Source organism: Coffea eugenioides, chromosome 9, assembly GCF_003713205.1.
Source record: "Coffea eugenioides isolate CCC68of chromosome 9, Ceug_1.0, whole genome shotgun sequence".
In the NCBI taxonomy this organism is placed as follows: domain Eukaryota; kingdom Viridiplantae; phylum Streptophyta; class Magnoliopsida; order Gentianales; family Rubiaceae; genus Coffea; species Coffea eugenioides.
In genome coordinates this window covers 4,715,756-4,727,234 of record NC_040043.1, presented here as the reverse complement: position 1 = coordinate 4,727,234, position 11,479 = coordinate 4,715,756, and the positions used below count along the sequence as shown (strand labels likewise).

Below are 11,479 nucleotides of genomic sequence, written 5' to 3'. Positions count from 1 at the left end.
TTTGGCCGGTGCGCTGTTATTATCACTTTGAATTGTTATTTTTTTTTATATATGCATTTTTTCAATCATTTTATTATTTCGCATACATCAAATTACTATAATATATTTTTTCATTAAAACTCAAAAGAAAAAGTGAAAACAGGTTCTCAGCCCCTAGTACTTTACACCTGGATTCAATTTCATTGATTAACAACTGGAAAATGGAAGACGTGGGGCAGTATCAGGCAGAGCCTCTACCCTTTCTTCCTTCGCTATTTGGTTCGATTGGTAGTGGGTTTCACTTTCACTGAGAACTACAACCCAACAATTAAACATAAGAAATTCAGAGATTAAAGTCTAACCAACGGATTCAGTCAATTAGCTACTGTTCTATTCGACTCTGGATTTTTTTAAAAATTTTTTAAAGCATATTTTCAGCACATTTCTCTGGGATGTTGCTAGCAAGACGACGCGTGGCATTGCCCACTTCTGTAATTGGACCAAATCAGCCGTGTTTGGATTGCAATTCTTTGAAGTTTTTATAGAGATATATATATATGATTAAAAAATGATTAAAAAATACTTACGAAAAAATGTAAAGATTTTTTTATGGAAAATTCGTTTCCAAACAAGGTTGCAGCGCTTGATAATCAAACGAACCACAACTCAAGTCAAAAGCCTGTCTTTGGTGGTGATCTTCCAGAACGCACTCAAGAAACTTGACCCAGCAAGTCCAGAATTCAGAAGCTTCATTCCAAGACAAACCTCGGCCTTGCACCATTTGATGCAATCCCCAACCCAGTTCTCCATTGCTTCCAAATATGGTAATTAAGCTTCTAATTTTGTATATACTCCTTTGAATTCAAGTTTCAATCATTTCTATTAGCCATCACTAGTTTCTTTTACAGTAGTATCTTTATTATTTGGCTAAGTATTCAACTGGGTTTTTCCTCCCTCTTCTTGTTATTCTTGTTTGGTTCCTTAATTTAATATTTTTTTTTATTATTTCTCTGTGATTCATCAGCCCCATTTCTTTCACATGTTTTAATTTCTGCTATCAGCCTTTTGAGTTTGCTTATACAAAATTTCTAAGAGGAAAGCATGTTGCATTGAAATTAGATTAATAAGTGAATCTAGCTATTCGAAGCTTGTGAAATTTGTAACGAGTGGAACAAACCATTTTGGTTCGTTAACATAATAGTTGCAACCATTTGCAGTGTGTTTCCTGAATTTAACGAATATATTTTGTATTCATGGAAGGTGGCATTTTCCATGAGGAATCTTGAAAATGGATATCCGTCCAAAATCCTTTCATTACTTGGTAATTATTGTGTTTTCTCTTGTAGACGAGTGGCTAAAGAGTTCTACCGCCAAAAAAAAGAAAAAAGAAAGGCTAAAGAGACCTTCATCTCCACGACATGGATCACAGTCACCAATCCAGTGGATAGTGTTTAGTAGTAGCTGGTAGTGGCTGAGAGAGTACCTTAGGAACTATGATTCTGTGGATTTTTTTTCTATGGTAGACAAGAATTAGTGAGCTTCTAAATATTCTTCAGGCTACCCCATTTCTGGCTGGACTTGCAGTGGCTGCGACAGCTCTAGCCGGTAGATATGGAATTCAGGCTTGGCAAGCGTTTAAGGCACGTTCGCCAAAATCTACAACCCGAAAGTTTTATGAAGGTGGCTTTCAACCTAAAATGACCAGAAGGGAAGCAGCTCTCATCCTGGGCATTAGGTAAGCAACTCATCTGCTGAAATGTTTGGTTCAAGGGAAGTTGGAAGGCCATAGTTCACTTTCTCTGCTGGAGGTTATCCAGATGCCTCAGACATGTTATGCATTAACAAGAAATGTGTTTTAACCTTGAATTATATTTGGTGAAGTAATTTCAAGGAATATGTCAAAAACCTCTAGAGCATACATGATGCTGGGGGTCATATTAGATAATTGATTTGAAATGAAGGCTTCTTACTTACTACAGACAAATCCATGTTGATGAAGTGACATGGTTCTGCTAATTCATTTCTTATACAGTGGGAAATTCGCAAGAACTTGCTGAACATCATGATCATTCTCATGTTGTTGAAGAAGATGGTTAGTGAAATGGAATAGTGAAGTAATTGAGAAAGACAAAAGCTATCACACAGTGGACTGAAGTATATAGCTGGATTTTATAATGAAGATGGCATGTGTTTTCCAACACTTGCAGTTGCTCCTGCCTTCCTTCCATACCAGAATGTTGGCGGGCAGGGTTAAAGGCTTGGGCAACTTAAGGGAGGATCAAAAATTAAACAAAACAACTTGAGGGAAAAAATGATAAAAGGAACATTTGCATAATGGGGTCCTGAAATCAAGAGCCAAATGGTCTTTAATAAGGATTCCAATTAGTCTCTTAAAATTCATTTTTCTATTTTCAAATGAAACTTCCTGGAGTTATCGGCTAATAGGTATCTAATTGCAAATGGTAGAAACTCAATTATCCTTAATGTGTAGCTGTCAGAGAAGGCATGTCTATGTTTGTAAAGAGCAAGATTTAGAATGAAGGCTGGGAGCTACTTGAAGACGAACTTCATCAGAACAAATAATTTTAAACTTTTGGAGTTCATAAATCAGAATTCAGAGGTAGTCAGGGCACGGTATAGACTGTTCTATGAGCTAGGCAGTCCACTCTATCAATATTAGCTGACTGGCCAGCTTTGTGCTGTTCTGTCAACTTTCATTGTATTAATCTGTTCACAAAATCATTTTTGTTGGCAACATATTTACACTCCAAATCACATCAAAAAACTTTTTTTGCACATGCTGTCAAATCCACTCAGAAGGTGAATGTAGTTACAAAAACAAGAAAAAACGGTCTGCATTACCAATAAAAGGAGTGCAGCATGGCTGTGCTGGGAGTCCACTATAATTGCTAGCTAAAAGCCAGAGTAGATAACATACATATATAACTTCTATGACTAGCAGCTTAATGGTGGCAGTTCAAGTTGCTAATGCAACTTAAAGTAAAACATAGGGGTTTGTAAATCCTTACTCTGGCTGTTTCAATCCTCTGCACCTAGTCTAACCCGGTTTGACTGGTACTCAAGTATAAATGGTATGCAACCAGGAATATGAGATTCAGTTCCTTTTGTGGCCTAAATTGAAATGCACTAAGAGAATGACTCTCTTTGCATATGATCATGCCAAGATCCTCTGAACGTGGAAGTTTCTTATTCTAAATGCATGTTGCATGTTGCATGGTTGAACTAAATTCAGCAACTGTATAGACTTTGATGTTACCCATATTATTGTGCAAAGATCCACTTAACGTGGTTGTTTCTTATTCTAAATGTGTCTTGCATGGTTGAACTGAATTCAGCAACTATGTAGACTTTGACGTTACCCAATATTATCTTCCGTTGAGTAACAATACTATCTCTTCTTGTACCTTTTGGCCCATTATCAGCCTTCATCCAAGCATTGATTTTAACCATATAAACTTACCACTTGAATACAGTGAGTTATCAACACAATTTTCCGAACCTTTTACAGAAAAGGTTTTGGGTTTTATGGAACTTAATATTCTTGCAAGGCTTATGGAGTTTGAGTTTCTCCATGAGGTTTAGATCTTCTAATTTGACACCATTTTGCTATCCTATTACATGAGTTCCTTTGTTCCGTTTATGAGAGGAATGAGGAAAGATTCTTATCACTTATTTTGAATTGTTTTACAGAGAAAATGTAACTGCAGACAAAGTTAAGGAAGCGCATCGAAAGGTTATGGTAGCAAACCATCCTGATGCCGGTGGTAGCCACTATCTTGCTTCTAAAATCAATGAAGCGAAAGACGTCATGCTTGGGAAAAAAAGAGACGGTGGATCCCCATTTTGACACAGTTGATGATTCTTGATGAGCATTGGCAATGTTGATTCCTCAGAGCTTTAATGTCTTAATGTTTTTTTAAATGCATATGGCAAGAAAGGCAGATCTTATGCGGGAATCAACACCAGCAATACGTTGCATCCCTTGTCTCAGACATCGAAGGTTTCAAGTTTTGACCTACTTGCACTACCCCTATGGCTGGTGAAAGCTCTAGAAAGTAGAAACTGTAACAGACACATGTCTATAGTTCCCTTTCATTTGATTATAGGTACAATAAATTGTGATGGAGTTAAAATGACCCAAGCTTGAGGGTTTTAGATTTAACATGTGACACCATTTTTGTCGACTGTGACATGAATTTGATCTGGATCATTTGTTGGGATTCATTTGTTTGCTTAGCACTTGGCATATTTCATGACCGGAGCCACATATATAACATGGGCTCAACTTAAATGTGGCAATGCCTCCAGCAACACTACATATTACAAAGCAATACATATTCCTGCAACAAGTTATGGTCCATCACATTTGCAACTACATCCAAACATAATGGATCATGATATAGGTTAAACAATTGCATGACCTACTTGTCAGGATGGCATTGAGGCTCTTATTAAGTACTTAATCTTGATAGGTACCAGTACCAGGGAAACCATTCAACATGATTAAACGTGATTCAGAAAATAGAAGATTAAACATGTGATTAACTTTCAGTAGAATTAAATCAGGAAACCATTCAACATGATTAAAAGAACCTGGGACCAGAAGACATAGCACTACCATCTGCTTGGCTGATGGACTGTTTGCTTTTAAATCAAGTTAACTTTAAAAAGCTCATATAATTAGCATCTTACTTATGGCATGATTATACACACTAAAAAAAAAAAAAAAACCCCAGCCGCCGTTTGGATTGGTTATTTTTTCAAAAAGAAGTTTTTCAAATACAATGCTACAGTAATACACAAATAAAAATAATTCAAAAAACATTTCATCCATATAATATATCAAATATTTCAAAAAAATTTTATAATAAAAAATTTTCATACACTGCTACAGTAAAAATTTTTTAAAACACCCCTCAAAACAGCTAATCCAAACTTATTCAAATTAATTACTTCTATCCATTTCCTTCTGAAAAGTTAAAAAATAGTTTTATAAGATTAACTCCTATGGCAAGTACTCAGTGGTTTACTAACTCATAAGTGAGGCCCAATAGAATGCACAGTCCACATATCTTTTATGTCAAAAGAGCCCAATCAACTTTGGCCCATTCACCCAATTTTCGGAAAAAAAACAGAAAAGAATTTGAAAAGAGAGAGAAAGAGAGGGAGAGAGACCCATTTCCCTCCGCCTCCTTCCCTATAAAGATTGGGATGAATCAAAATCAGCAAACCCTCCTTCCCAATCCCATTTCCCAAATCTCTTGACTGTTCAACCCTTCACCCTTCATCTAGGGTTCCATTAACTCCACGTTCTCTCACACACACCAAAACCCACCCAAAAACACGCAGTAAAACGCCTATAAATAACCCCCTCGTGGGCACTCTCCCGATGTCTCAATTTCGATTACGTTTGTGCGATTGTGCTGTTAAAGAGTCGATTCGGAAAGTTCTAGGCATTGGGTAGTAGCGATGGGGCGCAGCCGAGGCAAGAAGAAGGGCAACGAAGAGTTCGAGCCACGAGAAGTTGACGATTTCGACGGTGGAAAGGCCGGGAGGAAGAAGCGACGGCGATCGGAGTTCGTCGATGATGTAGCGGAGGAGGAGGAGGAGCGCGAATATCGGGCTGGTAAACGCCGCCGCTCAAAACGGAAGTCCGGGTTGCAGTACTTAGACTGGGAAGCGGTGGTTGATGATGATGAGGAGGAAGATCAGGAGGACGAGGAAGGATTCGACGACGGTTAGAGAACTTTGACATTTATATTTTTTTTTCTAGTTTTATTGCATTTACTATGAATAAATGTCATTTTTTAGTAACTTTGTTCGTAAGGGCCTTTTTTTCCCCCTTTCCTTCTTTATTAATTACCAGGGTTAAAACAAAAAAAAAACCACTGACTACTTAACCCCCCCCCCCCCCCCCCCCCCCCACAAACAACAAAAAAAGAAAAGAAAAGCGCCACTGACTATCCTAATGGCTAATATATCAGTAGTAGATAAATATATATTCTTCATCCTGATTGAAGAAGGCCTACCATTTTCGTTACCCGATTGAGCAAGTATTATTTTCGTCTGCGCATGTTAAGAGATACGAGTTGGCTGCAATGTAGTTTCTTTCTTTGATGGCCTATGAAAGTTGTCTGCTTTGTGCAAGTTCCTTCATATAACTGGGAGTGTCTCTTGATATTAGTCAAGAGAAAGAAATACTTACATACCATGAATCTGCTCATTAAACTTCTTAATGTATAGCCCCAAAAAAGAGTCAAACAAATCCTTTAGCGTTGGATGTTTTTGGCGGATGTTATGACACAATGATCAACTTCTTTACAAGAATGTTGCATTTCGTTTGTTTGAGTTTTTAATACTTGATTGTTGACCCATCAGTGCTGTTCGATGTTTTTGTTGACATATATAGACTTCATAGAGAATGGGAGCGCAGATATACTTGATAAAGATGATGCTATACAGACACATCGTAGTTTCCTTGTTGATTCTGAGGATGATGAAGAAGAAGATATTGAGGCACTTGAGAAGAGGGTACAGGAAAGATATGGCAAGAGAGATTTGGAGCTTGATGAAGAGCCAACAGAAGTCGAACAACAAGCTCTCTTACCTACTATTAGAGATCCAAAATTGTGGAGGGTGACATGTGTGGTATGTGATTTAGCCTCTCTTCTGGACTGAACTTGAAGGCTCTTATGAAAGTGCATGATATCTGACTCGTGGTTAATGTAGAATGGTCATGAAAGAGAAGTTGCTTTTTGCCTGATGCAAAAGTCTATTGATGAAGGATCTCATCTGCAAATCAGATCAGCTGTAGCTCTTGATCATATTAAGAACTATATTTATGTTGAGGCAGACAAAGAAGCTCATGTGAAGGAGGTATGCGTTAATTGTAGGAGTACAGTGTGTATGTGACAGAGTTATGTCTAGCCATTACATTCCTGTTAATGTAGTTTCTTGCTTCTGTTACAGGCATGTAAGGGATTACGTAAAATAAATAGTAAACAAATAATGCTTGTTCCACTCAAGGAGATGACAGATGTCCTTTCAGTGAAGACTAAAGCTGTTCATCTTTCTAGGGGTGCTTGGGTGAGAATGAGGAACGGAATGTACAAAGGAGAACTTGCCAAGGTTGTGAACCTTGTTTTCCTTCAATTTTGTTGTTTGGATCTCTTTGAGATACTATTTTTCTTGACTTCTAGCTATTTGTCCTAAAGGTTGTTGATATAGATAATGTGCGGCAGAAAGTAACGGTGAAACTGTTCCCCTCAAATAACTTGCGGGCCCTAGTAAGTAAATTGTTTGTGTTATCTGCTGTATTTATTTTTGGTTTTTTTAAAATTGCTTTTACTAATTTTTTTTTCATTTATGAAATTTCTACTACTTATCATCTTCTATTTAAAAATTTTGTTCTCTGCACTTTGGAGTGATTAATGATAGCTATTTTTTTTTTTTTTTGCTGTTTTCTATTAGCACGTTATGATATGCCTGTATACTTACATAGCAAGTTACTTTTTCCAGGGTGATGGAGTTTCAAAGAAAAATGATTTTCATATCACACCGCGTTCCAAAGATGGTTTTTTACTCAAAGAAGTGTCCTTCAGATCAGTTAATGCATGTGGCGTACATCCCACTATTGATGAACTTGAGAAATTCCTTCATTCTAGTCACATTGAAGATGGTGATATGGCAAATTTATTTAGTCTATCGACAAATAGGAAGAAAGCGCAGTTTTTTAAGGGTGATCGAGTCATTGTCGTGAAGGGTGATCTTAAGAACTTGAAGGGATGGGTAGAGAAAGTTGAGGAAGATAACATCCATGTGAAACCAGATGTAGGGTATCACCTGGTAAAATAGCTAACTTCATGGCTTCAAACTTTCGTGCTGAAGTGCCTAAAAATGCATAGTTGGTTCTTATGATTGTTTGCACCATAATTTTTTCAGGATTATCTTGTAATGAGTCACAAAGAGCTTTGCAAGTACTTCGAACCTGGGAATCATGTTAAGATTATATGTGGAGCAGCAGAAGGTACAACTGGTTTTGTGGTTTCTGTTGAGGGGCATTTGGTGAATATAATATCTGATACCACAAAGGAACTTGTAAGTTTTTCCTATTTAACTTAATGTCTTTCAGCATTCCGAAAATCTGCAACGAAGACAGGTAACTTACGAACTTCATGATTTTCTAGCTTCAAGTATTTGCTGACCATGTCATGGAGATATCTGAAGCAGCAAGCGGTGTCGATCAAATTGAAGATTTTGAGCTTCATAACCTTGTGCAGCTGGAGTAAGTCTTTCTTACATCTGGACATTATTGTGTTAGTGTGAATGCTAGCTAAAATTTGTTCATTTTTTGTGCAGTGATTCGAGTTTTGGTGTCATCATTCATATTGAGAATGAATCTTTCCAGGCGAGTTTTATGATATGGCGTAAAGTTCTGCTGTTAACCGACGTAAGTTGCTGAAGTTTGGTATTACCTTTTCAGGTACTAAAGGGGATCCCAGGGAAAGCGGTGGTAGAAATTGTAAAGCTGGGAAACATAAGATGCAAACTTGACGGAATAAAATATCAAACAAAAGATCAACTAAACCACCAATTATCAGTGAATGACCTTGTGAAAGTTGTGGAGGGTGTATGGAGGGTGAGTATTTTGACTGCTTGTAATGTATGTCTCTTGGAATTACCTGTTCTATCATTGATATTATTTCTTATCCTCCTCCTTCAGGGAAGGACAGGTAAAATTGTACATATTTACAAAGGAAATCTGTTCATTTATGACCATCATCACCTGGAGAATGCAGGCTTTATGTGTGCAAAATCTCAATCTTGTATACTGCTTGCTGGTGGATCACGAGCAACTAACAACTGGAACGTATGGATCGTGTATCCTGTTTGGCTAGTTTTTATCTGTTTTAGTTTGCTGTTTCCAGTCAAAATTCATGCAATTTTGCTACCGTGTAGGGTGAGAATACTAGCTCATGCTCTCGTGTTCATCTGTCTCAACAGAGATCATCTAGAGGCTGCTCATCTATGAATGGTATGTGGAATGTGTTTTTATTCTATTAATTGTTTACTTGATTTCATTATGTTCTTTTAACTTCAAAAGTTGGATCTAGGTATTTGTTTTTAATATCTGTATTTTTTGTACTCGATTTTCTCTACTTTTTAGAATGTGGCTCATCTGTGAATGGTATGTTGCTGTGTTTCTTGATTGAAAGTTGAAAATAATTGTGACATTAAAATCTCTTTTAGCTAGAGGAAGATATGGGGTTCAGCAAGAGCGTGATGCTTTGATTGGTGCTTTTATTAAAATTCGCGAGGGTGTATACAAAGGTCACAAGGGGCGTGTTAAGAGCATAAAAGGAAAAAATGTTCAGGTGGAATTGGAGGCCCAGATGAGGGTGGTTCTAGGCAAGTTTTTTGATGAATTGAGCAAACTCTTATTTTAGCTTCCCCCCCCCCCCTCCCCTCCTCTCCTTTCTAGTTATTGGTTGGATGTTTGTTTTGGCATACTGACGAAGATCATTATATGCAGTGGGTCTTGATCAAATAACTGATACTGTGAATATCTCAATGCCTTCCCGGTAAAATATGTTTCCTTTAGTTTCTCTCTCACTTTTGATCAAATTCGTAATTGTTGATAAAATATTTCTACTGTTTGTCGTGCCAGGCAAGCATCTAGATCTGGCTTTGAAAGTGAGGCCCCTGTTCATTCTTCACAAACTCCACTGCATCCATGTATGACTCCAATGAGAGATCACGAGGGTGTGTTTCTTTTTTCTTGCTTACTTCATAGTATCATCGAGGAGGTTGGTTAGCCACTAATCTGTTATTGCTGCTGCAATTACAGTTCACGATGGAGGGTGGACACCTGTGCATGGAATTCAAATCCCATAGTGGGTATTACTGCCGGACTTTCTGGCAATTGGGTCTAGGCGACCATATTTTGCTTGGTCTTTATGGCTGAAGACTCTCTGGTTTTTTAACCTTTGAGACAATTAGATGTTTCTACTTCTTTGTACATGGGAACTTACTTTGTGGTTGAAGGCCGTCTATCTATCATTGGCTAGTTTAGATTTCAGACAATTAGAGGTTTGTACTTGCATTTAGGAAATTTTTAAGTATTGAAGAAATTTGATTATGTGGCTTGAGTTTGTCGGGGAAAGACTTGCAAGTTTTTTTTTTTATTTTTAATAAAGTTCGAAAGGGTAGTAATATTATTCACAAGAAAGTGTGTAAACAAATTCTTTTGGAGGGTTAAAGGTATGACTTGTATAATTTCTGGCAGTATTGGATTGTCATTAGCTGCGGATAAAATAAATTGATGAATGCGCTGAGAAGTTCTCCCGATTATCAGAAGACCATTTAAGTGAACCCGATTAGTGGGAAAACACTAAATAGCGATATATCCACAAAAAAAGAAAAAAGAAATAAAAAGAAGAACGTACTATTAACCATGAAAAAGAAGATGGATTTAAATGTCCAAAAACTGACGGTGAGATATGAATGGAACCGTTCGGACTAAGGACAGTTAATTTCCTCTGAAAATATGATATATGTGTCTAAACATACTCGGAAGTTGCCTGAGATGTCGCGGAAGCCTTAGAATGTTGTAAACTACCTCCCACAATTTCCTCTATACGCTCGAACTGTTCAAGTCTGCTCCATGCATGCAACAAACAGTTACATGGCACTCTAACCGCGTTCCAAGGCCTCCTAATCCACACTTTCCTCTCTATAATTAACCAAATAGCTAGCTCAATTTGCTGTCAATTTGATTTTTTTTCATTCCTCACTAGTGTTCCAATTCATTATCGCTTCACCTTTTCTTTATTGTTTCACAAGCAAAAAACATGGCTTTCAGGGCAACAAACCAGTTGAGACCAATGCTGAAAGCAATGGGATCACAAAGCCGCTCATTTGCATCCTCTGCAACAAGAAAATATGCAACCGCAGCAGCAGATGCAGCCATGCATGTTCATGAACACATGCACCAGGCAAAGTCCAAGTTCCCGGCCAATGGGGATTGGGCTCCGGTCATGATCATGGGCGGTTTTCTTGTAACCGTGGTCACCTTGGCCACTCACAGTGCTTGGCAGCAACTAGCATATTCCCCAACGGTTCAACTAAGCAAGAAGAAGAGAGAAACTGTTCCCGAGGTGTACCAGCCAGATGCTGTTCTGGGTTCATCTGACAAGTTCATTAACAAGTCTTTTCTTCGAAAAGTTGCTCACATTCAGGACCATAAACGCACCCTTGACGACCCTTCTCGCCCGAACCCCTTCACTCATCCAAGGGACATTGAGTCACTGAAATCGGTTGGAGTTCGTGAATAAAGCTCCTTTTTAAACTTCTGCAGATTAAGATTTAATAAGGACTCTATGCGTGGGTAGTGTATATGATCTAGGATCATGTTTTGATTTATGTTCTTTTCGTATTTTGGAATATTTTCGCTGTAGGAATAATTGTGAATTATCCTCCC

The 11,479-nt window shown here is 37.7% G+C and overlaps 3 protein-coding genes across 3 annotated transcripts; all 3 read left to right on the top strand.

Moving 5' to 3' along the window:
• The first annotated feature begins 586 nt into the window (after nucleotides 1-586).
• LOC113783337 (mitochondrial import inner membrane translocase subunit TIM14-1-like) lies at nucleotides 587-4,224 on the top strand. Its single transcript, XM_027329441.1, has 3 exons — nucleotides 587-803; nucleotides 1,536-1,714; nucleotides 3,691-4,224. Exons 1-3 carry the CDS (start codon nucleotides 801-803, stop codon nucleotides 3,845-3,847), a joined length of 339 nt encoding a protein of 112 aa, XP_027185242.1. The 5' UTR covers nucleotides 587-800; the 3' UTR covers nucleotides 3,848-4,224.
• Nucleotides 4,225-5,211: 987 nt separating this feature from the next.
• Nucleotides 5,212-10,141, top strand: LOC113783473 (putative transcription elongation factor SPT5 homolog 1). Its single transcript, XM_027329617.1, has 16 exons — nucleotides 5,212-5,737; nucleotides 6,410-6,648; nucleotides 6,730-6,876; nucleotides 6,970-7,128; nucleotides 7,215-7,286; nucleotides 7,519-7,845; nucleotides 7,942-8,097; nucleotides 8,187-8,284; nucleotides 8,359-8,407; nucleotides 8,483-8,638; nucleotides 8,723-8,869; nucleotides 8,959-9,034; nucleotides 9,250-9,408; nucleotides 9,533-9,581; nucleotides 9,668-9,762; nucleotides 9,848-10,141. Exons 1-16 carry the CDS (start codon nucleotides 5,470-5,472, stop codon nucleotides 9,892-9,894), a joined length of 2,244 nt encoding a protein of 747 aa, XP_027185418.1. The 5' UTR covers nucleotides 5,212-5,469; the 3' UTR covers nucleotides 9,895-10,141.
• Nucleotides 10,142-10,850: 709 nt separating this feature from the next.
• Nucleotides 10,851-11,333, top strand: LOC113782035. The gene has a single exon (XM_027327947.1). The coding sequence runs from the start codon at nucleotides 10,851-10,853 to the stop codon at nucleotides 11,331-11,333; it is 483 nt and encodes a 160-aa protein (XP_027183748.1).
• Nucleotides 11,334-11,479: the final 146 nt, after the last annotated feature.

What these genes read in the sequence shown, in the direction of transcription:
- LOC113782035 (XM_027327947.1), top strand. Translation starts at nt 10,851, where the DNA reads ATGGCTTTCAGGGCAACAAACCAGTTGAGACCAATGCTGAAAGCAATG.
- LOC113783473 (XM_027329617.1), top strand. Translation starts at nt 5,470, where the DNA reads ATGGGGCGCAGCCGAGGCAAGAAGAAGGGCAACGAAGAGTTCGAGCCA. An exon ending in GAGCAACTAACAACTGGAAC is followed by an intron (nt 8,870 to 8,958) that starts GTATGGATCGTG and finishes GCTACCGTGTAG; the next exon opens with GGTGAGAATACTAGCTCATG. An exon ending in TCCAATGAGAGATCACGAGG is followed by an intron (nt 9,763 to 9,847) that starts GTGTGTTTCTTT and finishes CTGCAATTACAG; the next exon opens with TTCACGATGGAGGGTGGACA.
- LOC113783337 (XM_027329441.1), top strand. An exon ending in GCTCTCATCCTGGGCATTAG is followed by an intron (nt 1,715 to 3,690) that starts GTAAGCAACTCA and finishes ATTGTTTTACAG; the next exon opens with AGAAAATGTAACTGCAGACA.